At 38.0% G+C, this 23,479-nt stretch overlaps 1 protein-coding gene across 1 annotated transcript in view; it reads right to left on the reverse strand.

Moving 5' to 3' along the window:
• arsj (arylsulfatase family member J) overlaps positions 1-22,730 on the reverse strand; it is a 36,800-nt gene extending 14,070 nt beyond the window's left edge. Inside the window, exon 1 of the mRNA XM_002934253.5 lies at positions 21,699-22,730. Within this exon, the coding sequence (XP_002934299.2) occupies positions 21,699-22,009 (311 nt within the window). The 5' untranslated portion in view covers positions 22,010-22,730. The remainder of the gene's footprint in view (positions 1-21,698) is intronic.
• Between the last annotated feature and the right edge of the window lie 749 nt (positions 22,731-23,479).

Below are 23,479 nucleotides of genomic sequence, written 5' to 3' on the forward strand. Positions count from 1 at the left end.
TATAGAAAAAGTCAAGCTGTGATAAATAGACATTTAAATTGTTCTATGTGCTGAAGAATGTGCAATGAAAGTCCTGATTAATAAGCTTGCATTCTCATATCATAAACTGTTATCTTTTGATGCTATTGCCTTGTGAGTTTCTCAGCTCAATAACTATTCACAATTCATAGATAAATGATGTTATCATTGGGCATGACTAAATGAATTATTAATACCCTTGCACACTGATAATGTAAATTTTTCATTTATGCTAAAACCTTCTATTCTAATCTCATTATCAAGTACATGAAGGAAACTAAATGTTTCTCAGTACAACGCGTACTTTCAACAGCAGTGACACTACACAGCTCCCAGAAATATTTATTTTAAATTAAAAGAAAAAGATTGCACCGGGGAACAGTTAACTGGTATAAACTTGGCAAATGCTTTCTGAAGCCATAAAATAAACACAACTCAGGCATTTGAAATGCATCATTAATTGTATGATTTCTCTATATTCATAAAAACTTAACACCTCTTGTGTTATTGAGTTCAATAGATCTTACCTCATTAAACCTCATAAAAGTTTACACCCTCTTGACCAAATATTAGGTCAATAAACACCTACAGTAATATGAAAAAGAATGGACACCCTCTATTAGATCTGTAGATTCACACAGATCTTGCCATGAGTTACTGTACCTGGGCAAACTCAGTGCCTTTTATTACCTTTTGTCAAATTACATTCTGTTATGTGCTTTGGAATTTTTATATAATTTTAGAACTTGGTAAAGCCCTCCCTCTCCTGCTTAATTTGATACTATTGGCTGGCAAGATTTCAGCCAATGGGATCAATAAAATGCAAATGAAGCAGGAGAGGTAAAGAAAATATTGTTCCTTTTTTTTTTTAAAATTCAATTTTTATTTGTTTTTATCGAGAAAAATAAGTTGGGATTACAGAAAAAAGAAGGGTAGGGGTGTGTTGCATAGCCAATAAAAGGAATATAGAAAAAAAATTTGGTCTGTTATTAACTGTTTGTTAATATATGTAAACATATAATGTCTAATGTAACATACAGTTGTTTGTTTTTAAAATACAGAGACACATTTAGTTTTTTAACTCACACTAACGAGCACATTTACGAAGATCAGATTTTTTCTGGGCTTAAACCACGATATGGAAAAATTTGGAGTAACCATGATAATTTCTGAAGTTTTGAAAATGCTTTTATCGTTCGTAAGAAAATATCGCAGTTGTGTTCTGAAGGTCAAGATATTTTTGTGCCCAAAAGTTTATTATGCCAAAAACCTTTCTGGCTTTGATGCCTTCCATGTCTGGCTTTGGAAGCCTTCCATAGGACTGAATGGCACTTCACAGATCAAACCTGGCGAAATGATTGTCCCGAGGAAAGTGAACCAAAATGTTAACGAATTACAAAATGTTTGTATTCTTTGCACAAAATGTGATTTTTTTCATGGAAATGTAACGAAAAGAAAACTCGTGGAATTTTAACGAACTTTTCGCATACATTCCGAAATGTTCTATAAGTTAGAAAAAATATGAAATTATCTCAAAATTGTTTTGTAAATGGACCCCTAAATGTGTGTTAGTACAAGGAGAGCAGGCTCTTTCATTGTGCCATGACAGTGTTCTTGACAGTTGCATTGCTTTGTAATATGTATATATCCATGGGAGCCCTAGACCTCCTTTTCCTTTTGTGCTGGTCAATGTTTCAAATGCTATTCTTGGTTTTGAATTTTTCCAAATGAATTTGGATAATTTTGTTTTCATCTTGTCAAAAAAGGTTTTGGGAATATTAATTGGGACATTTAACAATGTTTTAACATTGTTGATTTGGCCAAACCAAGAAATACATTTATTGGTACATTTTTGTATATCTTTGTCTATGACCTCAAATATTAGTAAATAGATCCTCTGGTATAGATGTTTTTCATCTTGGGTTAATTGTATTCCTAAATATTTGATTGCATCTTTTGCCCATTTGAAACAGAATTTTTTTAGAATTTGTGAGCCTTATGCTGGGACATATTAATATTTAGTAATTCTGATTTATTATAATTGATTTTAAAATTAGATAATGAAATAAAATTATTCATTAATTTCATCACATTCAGTATAGTAATATGGGGTTGGGTTATGTAGAATAATAAATCATCTGCAAAAGCAAATTTTGTCTAATGGCAATTAGTAGAGTCTCAATAGTTAGTACAAATAACAATGGGGATAGGGGCAGCCCTGTCTTGTTCCATTTTTTTTATCATGAATTTATCAGATAACGTACCATTTACTCTTATTCTCACATTAGGACACTGGTATAAAGACATTATCTTATCAACTTATATTTTGCCAAAACCCATTGCATCTAAAACGATTTCCATGTAGAGCCAATCAATTCTGTTGAATGCTTTATCAGCATCCATAGATTTGATTAAAGCTTCTTTCTTTCTAGGTTTCATAACTTTAATTATGTTTATTGATCTTATAGTATTGTTTTTCCTTTCTTTTCCAGGTATGAAAACCAGATTGATCAGTGTGGATCATAGATGGTAAGTATATTTTAATTTGTTTTGCTAGGAGTTTGCCCAAAAAAATTTGGTCCATGTTAATAATAGAAATTGGTCTGAAACTAGAACCTTTACCAGGTTTTGGGATTACAGTTATATGTGCTTCTTGAGATTGTTCTGGTAAATGGATATTTCGGTTTTGAGAACGATATAGTTTAAGGAGAATTGGGTTAAGTATAGTAGCAAATGTTTTATAGTAATGGGCTGTAAAACAGTGTGGTACAGCTTTGGTACTTGCCTAAAGGTAGTTCTTTAATTACTCTTGTAAGTTCTTTAATAGTAAATGGTTTGTCCAGGTTTGTTGAAATTATTTTATCTAATCTGGGTAAGTTTAGTTGGGATAAAAAACTTTTTGTTCTTTTTTATTCTCTTCGCATCTACAATTTGTCCATTGTTTATTTAAATTTTATAGATTAGAATAATTTTCTTAAAAGCAGTTTGCTATTTCTGATGTTTTGTTTACAAGTTGTTGCTTATGATTTTTCATTTTTTAAATATATTTTAGTAAACTGTGTTTTTAGCATATTTGCCAATTTGCATTTGATTCTCATAAATGCCTTATTTGATTCCTTAGCTTCCAGTTGGGCGATTTTATGTTGTGTTTCTAGGGTTTTAATTTATTTAAGTAATTTAACTATATATTTTTTCCTTTCTCTTTTACAGAATGCTCCCAAAGAAATCAAGTGACCTTGTATTGTACATTTATGGGCTTCCCATCTAACGTGGTGAAATTTCTTGTTCTAAGTTATCAATAAAAATTTGTATTTTTTATGTAAATCATTGTAAATGAGACTGTCATTCATCCTCCAGTAAAAAAATTATCTCAATAAAGTTGGTAATTAAAAAAAGTGACTGGACAATGGTCTGATTAAAATGAATAATCTATTACAACCTTTAGGATTATCTCCAACCATTTATGTTAACAAAATATAGTCAATTCTAGCGTGATTCCTATGAACACATGAATAATGAGTATAATCCCTTTCATGTGAACTAAATATTCTCCATGTATCAGAAAGAAGGTTAGTATGTAATGCTTGGTTTACCCCTCTTATCATGGATAATGGGAAGTAAGATTTCCTGGATGATGTATATACGAGGGGAATTAGTGGTATATTAAAATCTCCTCCTACAAATACAATTCCTTCTTTGAAGGATTTCAATTTATCTAATATCTCTTTTAAAGTTTCAATTGGTTCAAATAAATATTAGTAATTTTAGTATCATATAGGGAACCTTTTACCATAATACATTTACCATCTTTTTGTGTATACATATTTTTATGAGTTCACCATTTGTTTTTTTCTCTGTATTGTTATATATGTTGTATATTTATATTATCATATGCTCTATGATACATTTTTGGAGTAGCATTCTCCTTAAAATGGGTTTCTTGATAGACACATATAGGGGCCAATTTACTAATCCACGAATGGATCGAAAGCGGCCGAATGCGTTTCTTTCGTAATGATCGGTATTTTGCGTTTTTTTCATTGCCGTTGCAACTTTTTTGTAAACTATCGCGACTTTTTCGTAGCCGTTCCGACTTGTGCGAATTGTCGCGACTTTTTCGTAGCTGTCGGGAAAAAATTGTAAAGGTTTGCAATGTAGTGTAGAAAAAAAGAAAGAAAAAATAACTATATACAAAAATAACAAGGTAGCGTAAAAAACGCAATTGTCTCCATATTTTCTATAATGTAACAATATTTATAAAGGTGATCAATAATGTATAATTTATGTACTTTGTACTATCTTATTTGGGGGGTAGTGGAAGAGTCACCTGTAACTGTGATGGTATGAAAAAATATCTAACCATAATTCAACCCTGATTATAATTAAATTGAATGTAATAGTAAATCCCACTGGTAAAAATTAACTTGGAAAAACCATGTAATAGAACAAATTAAAATTTGTTATTTTCCTTTTATAACTGCTAACACAAAATGAGCTGTGTGTTATTCTTATAAATATGTTAAACACAAAAAGCATTTAGTAAAACATAAGAGGAAATATTTTCCCTAAAAGCAAACTGGATAGGGAAGAAAGCTTGTTATAAGAAGGTCATGTTTCACTTCTATCCAAAAAAATTATTTCTCTTTCTCCTCATGATTTGGGAGTATGTGGAGACTTCCTAGGTTGGTTTAATGAAGTACTCCAAAATTCGGATGCTTTTAGTAATGCAGGTTAAGGCTTGGTAACATTGTCACATCCTGGTAAAGGAATCCTTTCAATCTCTAGTTTCTTGCAGAAACCGTCAGTTTGGTATTTTGAGAAAAATAAATTGACCATTTTCCATCACTGATAAGCTGAATGGAAATCCCCACTTGAATTGTAATCCCTTTTCTCTTAATAAGTCAGGTAAAATAAGAGGTTTTAGTAATCTTCTTTTGTTGAGTGTTTTCCATGATAAATCCTGGAATAATGTAATTTTGCTTTCTTCAAAGGTGGTGTTTTTTACTTCTCTGGACTTGAGTAAAATGTCCACTTTAAATGTGTAGTCATGAAGGGCACATAAAAAATCTCTTGAGGAATCAGATGGGGCATTTTTAGTTACTCTATGAAATCTGTCCATTTTGATTTCACTGGTAATTTTGCTATTTAGAATGCTATTGAACATTTGGAGTAGTGCTCCTTTAAGTTCTCCTTGTGTGACCACCTCAGGAATTCCCTTTACTCTTATGTTAATCCTTCTTTTTCTGTTTTTAAAATCCTCCATTTGTCTTTCAAGCTCATTGATTTGATCTGCTTGTTTGATTACAGTTTTATTGAGGTATGTGTTATGTTTAATAAGTTTTTCTTGCTCCTGCTCCACTGAATTGGTTCTGGCTGCTATGCATATTACATCTGGCTGCTATGCAATATTACTTTTTTAATATCTCCCAGTTCATCTCTTCTTTAAGCTCCTGAAGCATATTTTTGATTTCAGCTTTGGATGGGAGGCATTTTAGATAAGATCTGATGTCCTCTTCACCTTTGCTATCTAATTTAGAAAGTTTGTATGAATGTATATCTCTATTTATAAAGCGTTACTTATGTATGCAGCGATGTACAGTAGAATACATTAATACAAACAGGGGGTTATTAAGATAATAATGGATAAATACAAAGTATAACAATAAATACAGATATATACAGTTGCAACAAGTTAAGAATCAAAGACACAAGAGGATGGAGGTTCCTGCCCATAGAGCTTACAATCTATATGTTTGTGCTGACTTTCTGTGTCTTTTTCAAGCACGTGTTTCTTTATTGGCGCAATTTTCTATTTAGCCTGCTCATCTATGTTAGCGTCAAATATTGCAGATGCGTCTTCTGTTTTCTTAGCGATTTTGTTATATTTCGCTTTCGACAGCTGTGCAGGAGTCTTACCTTGTGTTTTCATTATGTTTGCAGGGTTTGTAGTGTATCCAGGGTGAATCAGGTTGAGGAGCTCTAGCAGATATTCAGATATATGGCAATCCCACCACCCCAGGAAAAGTTTTTTCTGACAGTAGCACTTTCAATTCAGACTAATGTCTGAAAGTGAACATTTCCTTTAAACAGATATTAAAGGGAACTTTAAAAAAATGTTTCAATCCTTTACCATTCTTCCTTACAAATGCTATTACACATGCATGCTTATTTTAAACTATTGATCTGCCTTTAATGTATTATGCTAGCATAGTCTGTTTACTTTTAATTTTAATATAGAAGTCTTAAATGGATAATGTATACTGTAATGTATGCCTCATAAAATTTAGAGCAAAGGCATTTCTGTCTCCAAAATGTCTTTTAGTGGTTTAAAAGTGTTCATAGCTTTAGCTTTGAATATTTTATGAGTTATCGTTTTAGAAACAGATTTGAAGAGGTCATCTTGTTGCTTGGCAACAGGTGTAAAATGGGAAACTGTTGCTCGACTACTAAAAGAGACTTTGAAACACACTGTATTATTAAACTGCCTATTTTTGTCATCTGTGATGGCAGGTCAGCTACTAGGAGGGTTTTACTGAAATTAGTGCTCTGACTGCTAAAAATGTTTTTTAATTCATAATTACAGTGTGGCAGGGCTCTGCAAATTAGATAATGTGAAGTTCATTTTAAAGGCACATGTTTGGCAGTGTTTTATAGAACTAGAATCTGTTTCTATGGGGCAAAATGTTAGTCTTCAATAAAGTATTGATTTTTTATAAGTTGCATACAATGCTTAAATAAAATGCCAGTGATAGACTGATTTAGTCTCATTTTCGTGGTTTTAGAGGTTTTTGAAACCACAGAAAACCAATTTTCTCTAGAACCACAAAGTGAGTTATTAAAACAGCCTTTTAGAAAAAAAGTACGAATGAAAAAAAACACAAACCGCACCACGAAGCAAAAAAAGATCTTTCAGTTGGAATCAAGGACAGATCTCATTGACTTCTACATGACCTCAACAGCTTTTAAATAGCATATATTACTTTTGCATTTGTTGCGGTTTTATGCTTAATAAATGACGAAAAATCAAATTTTTCCATGTAATATGAATTGTGAAAAAATATACAACCTTTAGTAAATGCCCCCTTAAAGGATAACTAGCTAAATTAAATACATGTTAGGGCTCATTTACTCCAGAAGGGCAGCTGCTTTCATGCAAATTTCCCTAAAGCGAGAAGCCCCCAGAACAAGGAGGAGTTGAAGGTGGCTGCAGTTGAGACTTGGCAGATAGAGATGTAGCGAACTGTTCGCCGACGAACTAATTCACGTGAACATCGGGTGTTCGCAAGTTCACAAACTTTTTGCGTATGTTCGCAATTTGGGTTCGCGTGGTGTTTTCCCGCTGCGTTTTTTCTCGGCCTAAAAACGCCGCGCAAGCCACACATGGTGTTTTTCAGCAAATCCCGTTTCCATGGTGCTAATAGCGCAAAATAGCAAAAAACGCAGCGTATTTCCGCTAGGTCTGACAGCTGCCTTTGCGTATACATAGGAATAGCTTGCGTTTTTACGCAACGCTGTGTCAACAAAGTATTTTTCAGAGAAATTTTTGCCCTTGATCCCCCTCCTGCATGCCACTGTCCAGCAATGGCACCCAGTTTAGCACAACCACACTTTCATGAGTGCTGCATTTGCAAATGACCCTGATGCTTTGAAAAGCTGACCTTTACTAGTTGTAGACTGTAATACCCAGCATCCTTAGTAAGACAGATGTTTAGAGCAGCTGAAATGCGGCAACTGTAGCATCTGATTTACATTAATCTTGAAAATGTTTTGCTTGGTAATTATTTTTCCTAAAAATGTCCCTAATCAGGGATGGATTGTCACTGCATTGTAATGAATAATATAACAAAGCCCGCATTACATTACAGCTAATTTGAGCACATTTCTGTAGGAGCTGTCCGCCCACCAGCTAGCAATTGTAAAGAAATATTTTTAGCTCTATACATAATGAAGCAGAAGGCTGCAGAAGAAATGTCTGAAAATGCTTGAACAATTTTACTGCACTAAAAAACTGGTTATATGAAATTACTGATAAACTCAAGCTCTTTTGGAAAAATGTAATAGTGACTTTGATACATCATTTAGAAACCCTCTCCTTTATCATAGTGCATTATTATTCAGTGAGTGTCAGACTCCTTCATTTTTTCTCCATTCTTAGTACAAATGGCTGAACGTGTCAGCACAGTTTGTTATGGATACTGACTTCTCCAAAATATCCATTGTCCTGAGGAGATTCTTTCTTTGTATCGGTCTTCATTTTAGCCAAAAAAGGTGCTGCAAAAGGAATAAACCCCAGCCTGAGACCTTTCAACTCTTGAACCATGCCCCCCTAAACGCAAACCATTTTCTAAAAGTCAAAGACCATCAAAGAGTTTTAGAAGCTGTAGCTCAAAGCTGATAATTGCAGATTTGAAATGACTATAATATTCCTTACCACTCTTTCTAATGTAAAAATCCTACTAAATTAAACCTCAACTGCCAGTTTTTCTTCACATCATTTGATAGTTCACATATTAGACATCTATAAAGACAAAGAGTTTTGTGAGTTTAGCCATAGATTACAATAACCTAGTCATTTAATACTTTTCATGGCATCACTGTGCAGTTCAAGTGGAGCCCATATCTAAATATTTACTTGGCAGTTCTCATGTAAGGCATTCTCTAATGCTTTGTGTTGATTTAATGTCTCAGTGTCATGACTAACACAGTTTTTCTGGGTCCTTTGGCTGCCAGTGGAACCAACAGTCCCTTCCAGTAATGACAATGGATAAGACGAGTATTCAACAAAGGGGACACTATAATAAATCACATGATGGATTTTATTTGCCTGTGAGGTTATATTTTGCTTCTGTGACATTTATATTGTGGGTGTGTAAACAAGTTCCACACTAACATTTTCTTACAAATAATTCATTTCTCACATAGGAAACAAAGAAAGATATAAATGACCTCTTAATTCGACTCTTTGTAGAACTTTAGCTTATATGGTGTACAGATTCTTCTTCTGTGATATTTTTATGGATGGATTAGAACTGTCATTGTTTGAAAATGTCCATGGAATTCTTTAATACTGGGCAACCTGCAATATTTCAGCTGTTGTAGATTTATAACTTATGTTGGCTAAGTGCACATACTGAGGTCTTATTCACCAACAGCTGGCCTCAATAGGCCAACGTCCATTGTGCACTATGGACAATTTAAAGGCACAGTATAAAAACAAAATGCATATTATTTTGCCTCGAGTACGTTTTATGCCAAAAATCTGCTTATGTTCTATGGATTGTCTATAGACTACAAAAGTTAAAATAAAGCATTCTTTGTTAGGAAGAGAGATGAGGGAAACAATTCAACAAGCTCTGAAATATTAGTTATTTCTTTCTAGGGAAATATGTTGCTCCAAGTTTCATAGACAAATCGCAAAATGTTTCTTAAAGTATCTCTGAATGTGAGCTTTCATGGGATACTCCCTCTATGTAGTGTGTCTTATTAGGTAGTCAATGACAGCAAAAGTATAGTAATTAAAAATTACGGAAAGATCCCTTTTTTTGAAAACTCAAGCTCCCAAGCATTCTGGATAACAGGCCCCATAACTATGTATCAATGTAAGCTTAATGTTTTTTAACCTCTTTCACTAGCATTAGAGCATTTGGTAGACTCTGGCTATAGAGCTACAAAAGGCTTAGAAGAAAAAAAAGGAAGGAAAGAAAAGGTGTTGTGTCTTTCAAAAAAAAAATATTATTTGGAGAGGATTACTTCCTTTTTATCACACGACACAACACAACTTCAACTTCACAGTGATGAAATGCAACACGATACTCCTTTTTGTGGTTTCACAGATGTCATTCACAGAGACTTATGTCTTGTTACAACAAGCCAACTGCTCTTGTTTGAGAAGATAAAAGCATTCTGGTGTTACCTCTAGATAGGCCAATTTTGCTAGAATAAAAGAGAAACTGCCACTTAACTGAGATGTTAAGGACAGATGAATACTCTCAAGACAATGCATTATGACGGTGTTGGGCTGGCTCATGCCCTAAAGTGATATTTGCAGGGTTATTTGGCCATGACAGTTCAGGACTGTGCACTTTTTCTTCAAATATGACCCTTTCTAATCATGCCAACATTCCCATAGCTACTACTATTTCTTATGAAAGATTTGCACTTTAGCCAAAATATTGGGCAACTGGGACTGAAAATCATTTATCTGCATGGAAGTAAGCAGGACTGTATGGTAAACACTAAATAACCTCATGACCAAAGCCCCCTCTTTAAGTTGTTTTTTGCCTTATTTATGCAAGTGTTCCCTAAATATTGGTAGTTACTTAGAACAGCACACGTATGGCAGACTTAGCATAGCATGGATGCAGCACACCATGGGAGAATTGTGTGCAATGATTTCTATTGCTATACCATTATATAAGACACATCATATACGATTCAGTGGAAATCCGTTTCCACCTTATAAATCATAGCATAAATCAAACTCCCAGGAGTTTTGAACCATGACATCAGAACTTTCATGTTATGCCCATGTAACATTTGTTTGGCTTAGATATGGCAAACCCAGGCTAGTAGTGTGCTGTAGAGCATGTGTTACATGTGACCTTAATACTTAGGAGTGGGCCTCCGCTGAGTGGGAGATAGATAATGGAGCTGAGGGTGTTGTAGAACTACAACTAGATAAAGTAGTGTGGTGCAATAGATATAAATGGACGCCAGAGGATTCTTTATGGTAAACTATAATACAGATTTATTGTCCAGCAAGATAGATGAGAGAGTGCACACAGTATAATATACTCACAGACACAGCAGGTATAGATATGGTCACAATGGAGAATAGCAGATGTGACACTTAAGGAACAGTATAACCCACTTGAAGTATATGCAGAGTATTAGCTGTGAGCCTAGGATGGATGCCCTTTACTGGAACAGATCCCCTCCAGCCAACTGTGGTTCAGGGGTGAAGTACTGCCTGAATCCTGCGTCTTAACTGTGGTCCCTACAGCAAGGCATACAAATTGATTAAGGTGTGCTACACAATGGACAAACCAGCTAATTGTAGCCCCAGGTGCAAGCTGAACCCTCAGCCAGGGTAAAACAATATCCAGGATAAAATGAAAAAACAGCAGCACTCCGGAAATGTTGTAGAAAAAAGTGACTTTACTCAAGTGCACACAGCAACGTTTCGGGCATAAACCAGCCCTTTATCAACCAGGCTTGATAAAGGGCTGGTTTATGCCCGAAACGTTGCTGTGTGCACTTGAGTAAAGTCACTTTTTTCTACAACATTTCCGGAGTGCTGCTGTTTTTTCATTTTATACAGCAAGGCATACAGAGCCTGGGTTAGACTAAACCCTTAAGATCTCCTTTGTTGGGGCTAATGACTGCCCTTTCTAGCTAAACTGACTGCGCTCACCTCTCCTAGAGGGTGCTATTAAATAGATCTGACTGTGCTGGCTTGTTCTCATTCACGGGGCCCTGTCCCCGACTTTTCACTAGGGTATAAGGTCCCCTAGGGTACAAAATGGCTTCTGGGCCTAAGTCCGGTCCAGGCTCAGTTGGGGCTCTGCCTAGGACACAGCATGCAGCCAAAAGAGGAAGACACTCCTCCTTGCAAGACACTATATCAGTCTGCAGGGGGAGTGATCAACCTGGCTAAACCTATTAAGGATAGTGTTTCAACTGTAACCTGAGTGTAGAGGGCTCTGCCCAATAACAGCAAAGATATGAAAGATAGGGATATGAAGCCATAGGGCACTTAACCCTATGGGTCCCTACACCCATGTTTGCAGATCCAAAGAAGTGTCAATAATTAATCTGTAGAAATGGTAATAATACTATTTCTAGATAACCCTATGGCCTTACACTACGTTCATATTACATTTTCATTTTCCCAGTAGTTCCCCTTTAACAGATTTTTTGCATTTATTTATTTACATTCTGTATCTTACATATGAAAAAAAGCCAAGATATAATTGGGGACCTCAACCTAAATCTCACCCTGTATTTTCCAGTAAAATGTGGTTAGGTCCCTTAGCTTGCGCAGCACATTCTTCAAAAACCAATTTCTACATATATTATGCAGGAAACTATATGTAGACTGTGGAAAGAGATGCAAGTGACTGTTAAGTGTGAAAATTCCGAAATGCTTTACTCTTATAATATATTAACCAGGCACAGCTCAGTTTGTTTGGCTCTGGTTTTACACTCAATTAAAAGAAGCTGGAAGACAAAAACTTAATTCATGGTCAATGCCATCACGGTTAGAATAAGAAGCCAACAAAAAATAAAGTACTTGTAAAAACTGATGTATAAAAGTTAAAGCCTACAGTATCTCTGGAATGTTATAGCATACGAAATTTGCCAAAAAAAAAAAATTATACAGATATTATAGGATCTGTTATCCGTAAACCAACCCAGAAAGATCCAGAAGGCCATCTTCCACAGACTTCATTATAAGCAAATCCTTTTTAAAAATGATTTCCTTTTTCTCTGTAGTAATAAAACAGTAGATTGTACTTGATCCCAACTAAGAAGTAGATTAAAAACTCACCTACTTTCTATTCATTCCCATGGGATTTTTAAAAGTGTATTTATCAAGCGGTGAATTTTCAAATGATAATAGTGGATTAGATTAAGAAAGAGAATCTATGCCTCATGGTACCCAGAGGTTGACCTCCTCTGATGAAGCACCCAATGGTGCGAAACGCGTTAGGAGAGTGGGTACCATGAGGCATAGATTCTCTTTCTTAATCTAATCCACTATTATAATTTGAAAATTAGAGTTCACCACTTGATAAATACACTTTTAAAGTGTATAAAGTGTCCCAGGCACTGGGTTGCACCTATCCATTGTTTGGTATAGTATGTTTACTGCTTATTTTTGAATTGTTTGTTTAATTTTGAGCCAATAAATGTTTTGTTTATTTCACTGAAATATGCTGTTATTTGAACTCTAATTTTCATCTATTAATAATTATGATTCTAAAAATCCCATAGGAATTAAAAGATCTTGGGTGAGTTTTTATATATTAAGTTCTAAACTCTAAAAGTTCTAAACATTTTGATAAATCTACACATCTACCAGTTAAGGACCAGTCAATTACAATGTAGTTAGAACCAGTAGTGCAGGAAGCAGCATATTTATAATTAATGTATATTGGAAGATTGTCTAAAATCATTTTTTTTTCTTTACACAAAATGTTATATTTGGGATTACAACCCCTAAATAATAGTTGAGTTTGTCCCACTAAAAATGCATTTGCGTTGCTTTTTTCTTATAATAGCTGAATATTAACATCAATGCTGGACAGCCACACAATTGCTGCTAAAGGTAAACATCTTTGTTCTTGTTGACCCATACTGTCATCATTCTTGTCTTAACCTAGCCTTTATAAAGGAACTGTAACATCCCTTTTCCAAGCTCCCAGTCCTCTGTTGTACTGATCATTTTCCAATTCAGCTCATTCTTTCACTTGCTATGCACATATTTTTTAAAAAATTCATTTTTTTTTTACTTATAGCAATACCATGTAAAATAAACAGGCACTAGACAACATGGTTTGGTCTTTTTCATTGATTTTGCTATAGGTGGAGATTGTCATCATTCTTTGGCAACCTGTATAATCCCACAATGTATACTGGAAAAACTATTTTACCATCTTAAAGAGATACTGACACCAAAAATTCAATCTTTTCTACATCTGTCATAACATTGCATTAGTATGCTAATAATAATGTATTTACCAGATGCTTTTACATTACCTATCTGATCCCCCATGTTCCTCTATGAGGGAGCTGCCATATTTGTGCAGCAGTAGTCTGTTAGCATTAGAAGCTATAACTGACAGTCTGAGAAGGGACAGTCAGGTTGGCAAAACAGTCAGGTTTAGGAGCTTCAAGTAGCAAACGTACATTCATATTTAAAAGAGAATTTTTTAAGTGTCAATAACATGAGATGTTAAGATGTAACCACCTTCTTCTAATCAAAATGAACATCCTTGTTTCTTCTGGACAGACCTTTTATGAAGCCATTTAAAAATTCCAGTTGTCAATCATATATTGCCTGCCCTGCCTCTATGCCTTAGGCAAAAGCTTAGCAAACACAATAGAAATATATTTGAAATTATTTCTTAGTGTGACTTTTAAACATTAAATGACAACAGGGTTGTTTTGCCTCCAATAAGGATTAACTGTACCATAGTTATTATCAAGTGCAAGAAACAGTTTAATAATTACAGAAAAAAATGACGTGAATTATTTGCTTGAAACTGAGTCTACAGGAGGATGACCTTCCCATAATTTTGAGCTTTTTAGATGATGGGTTTCTGGATAACAGGTCCCGTACCTGTGTCCACTGGTGGCCCATAACATTTTTGGCCTACTCGGCACAACTTGCCCACAAGAAAATTTTCCCTCTAAGCCATACGCCTGTGCACAGACACACAATAAATTCCACTGCACACAGAGAATATTGTGTAAAAAGTCATCCTGCCAAAAACTACTTATACATTGAAATGGGTACACTAAATGCACACAATTACAGTGCCTTCTTGAAAAAAATAAGTAGACGTTTTATTAAATGAATACAATATATCAAGTTCAACTCATTTAGGCAGAGATACTATCATTATTAAAATGTTATTTATAAGGTGGCAACATATTCTGCAGTCATGTGCAATACAAGAGAAGAGAGTATAAGACATCAAGTAAAAAAATCCAATAAAATTTGCTGATGATGAGGCTTGACATATATATATTAGTTTACTAAAGCCATAAAGTACCAATGGCATCTCTGTAATCTAAGTAACCAGACACTTACAAATAGCAGAGCAAGTGCCAAAACCCAGGCCACACAGGATGCTTTAGTCCAGCCCGGACTGCATCTGAGAGACAGACGATTAGAATTCCTTGGCTTGTCTCTGATCCCAGAAAGTGTTACAGCCCTCTTTTAGCCAGTAATAGAAGAATCAGTGAACCCCGGTGATAGTAATTAGCCTGAACAAACTGTGCCTTTTTTGATTCCTCAGTCAACAAAAAGTAATTATAAATATTTGTAGTGTTAATAAAGACCTGTATCTGAATTCTAATGCAGAGTAATAATGTAAATAGTTAGAATTCATCCACCTTTACAAATATAGCAGGGATCCCCAACCTTTTTTCCCCGTGAGCCTAATTCAAATGTAAAAAGAGTTGGGAAACAACTCAAGCATGAAACATGTTCCTAGGGGGTGCAAAATAAGAGCTATGATTGGCTATTTGGTAGCCCCTATGTCCAAGCCAGGAATTCAAAAATAAGCATCTGCTTTGAATCCACTGGGAGCAACATCTATGGGGTTTATGAGCAACATGTTTATCTAGAGCCACTGGTTGGGGATCACTGAAATATAGCAACCAAGGTTGTATTTCATTTTTAAGATCCTATACTTACTAAGTAAGTAGGAAGTACATACAATTCTGTCATTACATGTACAAGTGTTTCCAAAAATGCGAGACACAGGTTGATTATTCAGATGTTTGCAATGAAATTGATAATAACAATGCTGTACTGTTTCTAGCAAAATTGGATAAATACTTTAGGTGTACACCATAAACCAAAATGAACTGGAAGTGCATCCTTTAGACCAGTGCTGTCCAACTGGCGGCCCCCCTCTGTGTGGCCCCCCACCTGTCTGGCTGCTTTGATGGCTTACTCTTGTGTAAGCTTTAAATGGTATCAGTACTGTGATTAACTGGCCCCCTGCATGGTTCTCACCTCAGATTCAGGCTGTAATCAGGCTGTATTGTTTAAACATGTAATCCCCTGTGTTGTTCACACCTTTTAATCTCTGTATTGTTCACCCCCTGCAGTGTTCACACCTCAGGCTCAGGCTGTAATCACCCATATTGTTCCCCTGTTCACACCTCAGGAGCAGTAGAAACCCACAGATAATCCCTGCACACTACAAAAAGGACATATACTGAGGTGGTACTGCAATTAAAAAGTTTTGTAATATATAGTTATTGTGAAGACTATAGGAGCAGTGCCAGCATTGTGTCACTGTAGGCTGCCTGTGTGTGCCATACACATAGGCAGCATAGGGCAAGCAGAGTATGGCACACACAGGCAGGGTAGGGAAGGCAGAGTATGGCACACACAGGCCAAGTTTGGCACAAACCAGCCAAGAATGGCACACACAGTGAAAGTTAGGCACACGCAGGCAGGGTAGGGAAGGCAGAGTATGGCACACACAGGCCAAGTTTGGCACAAACCAGCCAAGAATGGCACACACAGTGAAAGTATGGCACACGCAGGCAGGGTAGGGAAGGCAGAATATGGCACACGCAGGCAGGGTAGGGAAGGCAGAGTATGGCACACACAGGCAGGGTAGGGCAGGCAGAGTATGGCACACACAGGCCAAGTATGGCACAAACCAGCCAAGAATGGCACACACAGTGAAAGTATGGCACGCAGGCAGGGTAGGGCAGGCAGAGTATGGCACACACAGGCAGGGTAGGGAAGGCAGAGTATGGCACACACAGGCAGGGTAGGGAAGGCAGAGTATGGCACACACAAAGGCAGGGTAGGGCAGGCAGAGTATGGCACACACAGGCAGGGTAGGGAAGGCAGAGTATGGCACACACAAAGGCAGGGTAGGGCAGGCAGAGTATGGCACACAGACAGGGTAGGGCAGGCAGAGTATGGCAGGTTTTTGCTGTACTACAACCATTAATATGGGTATGGTCATGTGATAACATGGGTGTGGTTTCAAGTGGGTGCGGTTTCAAAAAGGGGAGTGGTCAAAACTGGCTTCCATTATCGGCCCTCCACCACGTAGGTCGGAAAAATTCCGGCCCTCGGTACAACAGAAGTTGGACAGCACTGCTTTAGACTATCTTTACAGTCATTTGTATTGCTCACAAAAGCTGGACTGCAGTATATATAAGTCTTTCCGTGTCTTGTCAGATGTATCTTTACAAAACCATAGTCATGTGCACAAATTTTTTTTTGATTCTCATACTTGAGGATCATACTGAAGAATTATCCCCATGATTCCTTTGGTAATGCCCTTACTATACACAAAAGGCTTTCCAGCATTCAGCAATTGAGAGCATCAGACTGCACTTGTGTGCTATTACATCCAGAGATATAACCTGCAAAAATTTTTACCACTAAGTGTAAGTGATGCCATGGCACATGCGCAAAAGCTCTCTTGAAGCCACTCAATGTTATCTGCACATGTGTCTATCTTCCATATGATGTCACTGAATGCTTACTGCGCATGCGTGCCCTAAATTTAAAGATAACCTGTGAAAAATTGTGAGAATGTGGTATGGTGACAGGAGACCAGGGGAGGAGGCCAAAAATGGTTAACTACCAACAAAATAGGGAGACTTGACAGCCCTGTACAGGGTCGGACTGGGCCCCAGCGGCCCAGACCCGGGGGCCCTGTGGGGGTGTGCGGGGAACTTGGTGGGGCGGGGGTGCGGGTCCGACCCTGGCCCTGTACATCACATGCTCAGTGCTGGTTGGTGTATCCTCAACATTGGAGAAGGCGAAAGTATCAAGGAGCAATATGTGCATCATCTCTACACATTGTATAACACTATGACAAACACTGACAACATTTTTTCAAATTCCCATAAAACACATTAATTCTACAGCTAAAAGTATGTCTATGAAGATTCTCATTCATCCAGGTCATGATATACAGTATCTAGTAGAATTAAGTCTAAAACAACTGGACTGTTCTGAGTTTTTCTTGAAAACGTTTCACCACTCATCCGAGTGGCTTCTTCAGTTCAAATGACTGGTAGGGAATTCCCCGGTATTTAAACTCTTGATGGTAGTAGAGTCACAGACATCCAATCACAATGGTTCCATTGAACTTGTTCAGTTAGGTGTTAGCTGAAACTGACAGGTGTAAGAAGGTATGATCCAATCACAATGGTACCAAGATTCTCATTGATGAAGGTGTTAATCCTTCAAAGTACATGACTGGAATACACAAAGAAGGAGCCCCTTTGAGGCCAATTGTCAGCAGCATTAACTGTGTGACTTATAACATTGCTAAATACGTGGCCAACATCTTAGCCCCCTTAGTTGGAAACACAGTACACCACATTCAGAACTCCATGGACTTTGTCAAAAAAGTGAAGGAGTTAAAGCTGGAGATCGATGATACAATGGTGTCCTATGACGTAACATCTCTGTTCACATGCATACCCACTGCCGAGGCAATTGATACAGTGAGGAAACGGCTGAAACAAGACACCACCCTCAGCAGCAGAACAAAGCTGACCCCAGAACAAGTTTGTTCCTTACTGGACCTATGTCTCAATACCACTTACTTCAAGCACAAGGACGTTTTCTATAGACAAAAACATGGCTGTGCCATGGGTTCGCCTGTGTCTCCAATTGTAGCGAACCTTTACATGGAAGAAGTGGAAAAGAAAGCCCTGGACACCTTCAAGGGAACAACACCAAGTCATTGGTTCAGATATGTGGATGACACCTGGGTCAAAATTAAAGAACGCGAGGTTCCAGCCTTCACCAAACACATAAACTCGGTGGACAAAAACATCACGTTCACAAGGGAAGATGTGAAAGACAGCAAACTGGCTTTTTTGGACTGTGCTATAGTTATCAAAGAGGGGAGGGACCTGGATATTGAAGTATACAGGAAACCCACCCACACAGACCAGTACTTGCTGTTTGATTCCCACCACCCTTTGGAACATAAACTGGGTGTAATTAGGACTCTACATCATCGGGCTGAAACTGTGGCATCCAATGCAGAGGCCAAGGAGAAAGAATATAAACATCTAAAAGGAGCTCTGAAAACTTGTGGGTACCCAGACTGGGCCTTCATCAAAACCAAATCAAAGACCAACAGAAAGACCAGACCTACAAACAGAAGGGAGGAACACAGCAGGCGAAACAACATAGTCATTCCATATGTTGCTGGAACATCAGAAAAACTTAGGAGAATTTTCAACAAACATCGCATTCCTGTGTTTTTCAAACCCAGCAACACCCTGAGACAGAAGCTGGTGCACCCGAAAGACCCAACACCCAAGCACATGAAAAGTAATGTGGTCTATGCTGTCCAGTGTAGTGAAGAGTGCTCAGACTTATACATTGGGGAGACAAAACAACCTCTCTGTAAGAGAATGGCCCAACATAGGCGGGCAAACTCCTCAGGACAAGACTCAGCGGTCTATCTACACCTCAAAGAAAAAAGGTCACTCTTTTGAGGACAGTAACGTGCATATTTTGGACCGAGAGGACAGATGGTTTGAAAGAGGTGTGAAAGAGGCCATTTATGCCAACCTGGAAAAACCATCCCTGAACAGAGGAGGGGGCCTGAGACACCGCTTGTCACCAACATACAATGGCGCGTTGACATCCTTACCCCGGCAGTTTCACAACAGTTCACACTTCCAGTCATGTACTTTGAAGGATTAACACCTTCATCAATGAGAATCTTGGTACCATTGTGATTGGATCATACCTTCTTACACCTGTCAGTTTCAGCTAACACCTAACTGAACAAGTTCAATGGAACCATTGTGATTGGATGTCTGTGACTCTACTACCATCAAGAGTTTAAATACCGGGGAATTCCCTACCAGTCATTTGAACTGAAGAAGCCACTCGGATGAGTGGTGAAACGTTTTCAAGAAAAACTCAGAACAGTCCAGTTGTTTTAGACTTAATTCTACTAGATACTGTATACAGCTAAAAGGATTCTCAGCTTACAATATATAGTATGTATTTATTGTAGGAGTCTCACTTGCCATATTTTTACAATTTTAAGAAGAGCGCTCTGACCATTGACAGGGTTTCAGCTTTTGGGCATATTTTGTAGAGCACGAAAATCATTAACAACTTAAGGGCTTTGACCTGTGTTTTCATAATGAAAATGCAAAGTCTCCTGTTTCTAGTCACATGCCTTCAGCTGTCATGGGATGCTGGGACAAGTGGTTTAACAACAGCTGGACACTCACAAAGTTTTAACATACTTGATTTATAGACTTAACAACATGCATTTTGACTTTACAAAATTAAAGGCAGAAAAGGCAGAACTACAGTGAATGCAAAATTATTCTTGCAGCCAAAGTAACGTCTATACATAGAGTGGTAGTGGGAGCCTGTATAGGGTCAATATAAATTAATAGCTGACTAGAAACTCCTCTGCTGTTATTGAAATAAGGACCCCAGAACACACGTCGGCACATTTTTACAGATTATACAGTACATCTGTCCCTGCCCCAGAGGGTCTTACAGTCTAAGGTCCCTATTACATTTATGCCCACTATGGTCTATTTAGTCTGTAGGCTTTTGGAGTGGCGGAAATCTATGCAGACGCAGGGAGAACATAAAAACCCATTGCAGAGACTACCCTGGCTGGGATTGAACTCAGGACCCCAGTGCTGCAAGGTGGGCAAAAGTACTACCTAATGAGCAACCATGCTGCCCCATTCCAACTGGGAAGTGGAAGCCATATTTTGTATAAATTATTTTGTCCTATGGCTTTTGCCAGCTCACCTTTAAAGGATACACCAACCAGCCCCCTGCAATGTGATGCACCAATCCAAAATGAGATGATCTTGTTGCTCTTTGGGGGCCAAACAAAGTGTAGGGCCCAAGGCAGTTGCCTTAGTTTTCAGTTCCCTTAGTCAAAGACAGCTCTTTTAGTACAAGAAACATATTTTGGGGCCTCCCATAATCAACAGATGAATTAATATCCAATGCACAGTATTATGTTACTGTATACAAGAAGCACTGGCATCTAGACTTCTGAATTGGATCCTGAATTCTGTGCATCCCACATTTTTATGATCACTTTTTCTATACAAATTTTCTTTGTTAATCTGAAATAACAAATCTTCTGCTCATGCCAGCCAACTGCCTGCATGCGAGTAACAGCAAGTAAGCCCATTACTCTTGAGATATTAAGTATTTCTAAACTGTTCTATATATAGATAGATGTCATTATTTTCCATTGGAAAGATGTTTCAGCAATAATCTAATGGATTAGGTTTTATAGACAGTTCTGCAGCTTGTTAAGACACTGGGTATAATTTACTGCACACAGAGTAACTAAAGAGCTAATGAGATCATCATGTACCATATCCACCAGCAAGAGATTTCCTTTTTAGAAGTACATGGATCCAGTGATGAATCACTGCTCCTAGTTTAACTCTAACAACAATTCCCGAAAAATGCAAAGTAGTGTGAGGTTTAGGCTGATAAAGTTCTGCTAAGGAAACATGGCACACAGCAATCCATAGTTAAAAAATATGTTGAATTCTAATCAAAATGATAATTAGCACAGTCAGAAGCAAGGACAAATATTGGGGGAATGCACAGTTGAGGGAGGGTATATTGCTTAGTATTTATATTGAAAGAGAACATCTCTGGCCTTGATGTATGGTCAGGTAAAGAGCCAAAATCTTAGTTCCTTTACCCTTAGCACCAAAGGGGATATACAAAATGAATATAGCTGTAGGAACAAACGCTGCTGCTGCAAGTCCTGCTGCTGAGCCTGCTTTTGTTCCTATAACTGTACTCATTTAGTATTTATGTTGCTCAGTGGTCATCCTGCTGAGTTGACGGGTTACTGAGGGGACATATTTATCACTGAGCCACCTGTGGAGAGGCCACTGTATGGAAAAGGCATGAATAGTAATATACTCACTTCCCAGTGATAAACTGGCTTCTGGATGGGGAGCAGATAGGCTGGACATAGTAGTTCTCCAGTCTGACACCATCAGAAGCTAACTTATCCAGCGTGGGAGTTCTGATTTCCGATCCATGGTACCCGATATCTCTGTAGCCCTGGTCATCAGCCAATATGAAGACAATGTGAGGCTGGTGTCCAGTTTCCCTTTGCGGAGATTCCTCGCTGGACCCTTTTTGATCTTCCAGCACAGAGTTGGCACTGTCCCAGGACAGGTATCCGTAGGCCATGAGACTCAGGGCAGAGAATGCAGTGAGCACCCCCAGCATCTTTCCTCAGTCAGTCTGTTCCATTCAGCACCAACAGGAACTCATAGCAGGTCAGCATGCTATTAAAGCCATATGTTGATCTGAGGTCAGTGCACTGTCCATCTGGCTTGGATGTCTTCATGCCTCCACCCCACCCCCACCCAAATATGTGTAAGTTTAGGTGAGTCCCAGCTGAGCTCCTTTGTTGTCCTACAGACTATAGTCAGTGAAGGGAGCCCTTTCTACTCTCCAACAAAGCCACATAGAGCTGTCTGTATGCAGGCACATCTCAGGGCAAGGAGGCTGCCCGTCTGCCCTGCTTCACTTTCCCAAGATGATCTTACACTCCCCTCACTTCAGCCAGAGCCTCCTCCTTAGCCTGCGCCACAGCTCATCCCGTCTCCCACTGCTGCTGGATACCAGGCGGTCAGTCACCAATAAAGGAAACAGTAAGGAAACTGCTCGGAGTGACAGGGAGAGATTGCACGGTACCGCCCACCAGAGAAAGAAAGTACTGGCAAAGTTGGGATGTGTGTCAGCCCTGCAGTGTGTCAGGGGTCCCGGCTCTTTCCTTCCAGGTGCTGAGTGACTGAAGTGTCAGGGCTGGCTCTCTCCCTCCCCGCTGCACATCAGCCTCAGAGCGTTCTCTTTTATTCCTAACAAAGGCACTATTCGGGCTGCAATGCAATGGGGAGCGAGTCAGGAGCTGAGCAGCGAACTGTACCTTTCTGTTCCACTTCTGGAAGTAGCAGCAGGCACCAGTAGCAATCAGTCCTACAGTAGCATATCCTAAAAATCTGTTATGTGGTGACTGAAATAGTCTGCTTAATACACTTCTAATATAGACAAAGCTGTTTTTTTTGGGGGGGGGGGGGGCAGATATGGGGACATTGCCATAAGCGCCCCCATCCCCCCCCACACACACTTGGTATGGACCCACAGATTGGCAGTGGGTTCAGCAGAGAAAAAAACATTTTACTGCTCCCCTCATATTCATTTCCTTGGGTGGAGGCTTACAGCAACAGTAACATTTTTTATACCACTACCAAACAAAATTCATCTTAAAACTGTTGTATATTAATGCTTTAGGGCAGCTGGGGAATTAATACAGATTATAACTATTTGGGTACTAGAAGACTCCCACTGTCACTAAATGAGGAGAGCACAGTGTATTAGGATTATTTTGCTTGCACCATAATTTGATTCTTTTTCCAAGTCACAGTGCTTGTTGTGCAGCGCCTAAGCCAAGCATGTTAAAACTGACTGTTCAGCTGTTGTTAAAACATAACTCCCTGCAATCCCTTACAGTTAAAAGCTTGTAACTAAAAACAGAGTTTGTTTATGCAACGTTATAATAAAAACATAGGTAAAACCCAATTAGTATTTAATACAATTTCTGTGCACCAAAATATGCCCCCCCAAATGCTTTGTACTCTTAGGGGGTGATTTATCAATGGCTGAGTTTGTTTTTTTCTCAATTCGAGTTTTTTT

This window comes from Xenopus tropicalis, chromosome 1, assembly GCF_000004195.4.
Source record: "Xenopus tropicalis strain Nigerian chromosome 1, UCB_Xtro_10.0, whole genome shotgun sequence".
NCBI classification, from domain to species: domain Eukaryota; kingdom Metazoa; phylum Chordata; class Amphibia; order Anura; family Pipidae; genus Xenopus; species Xenopus tropicalis.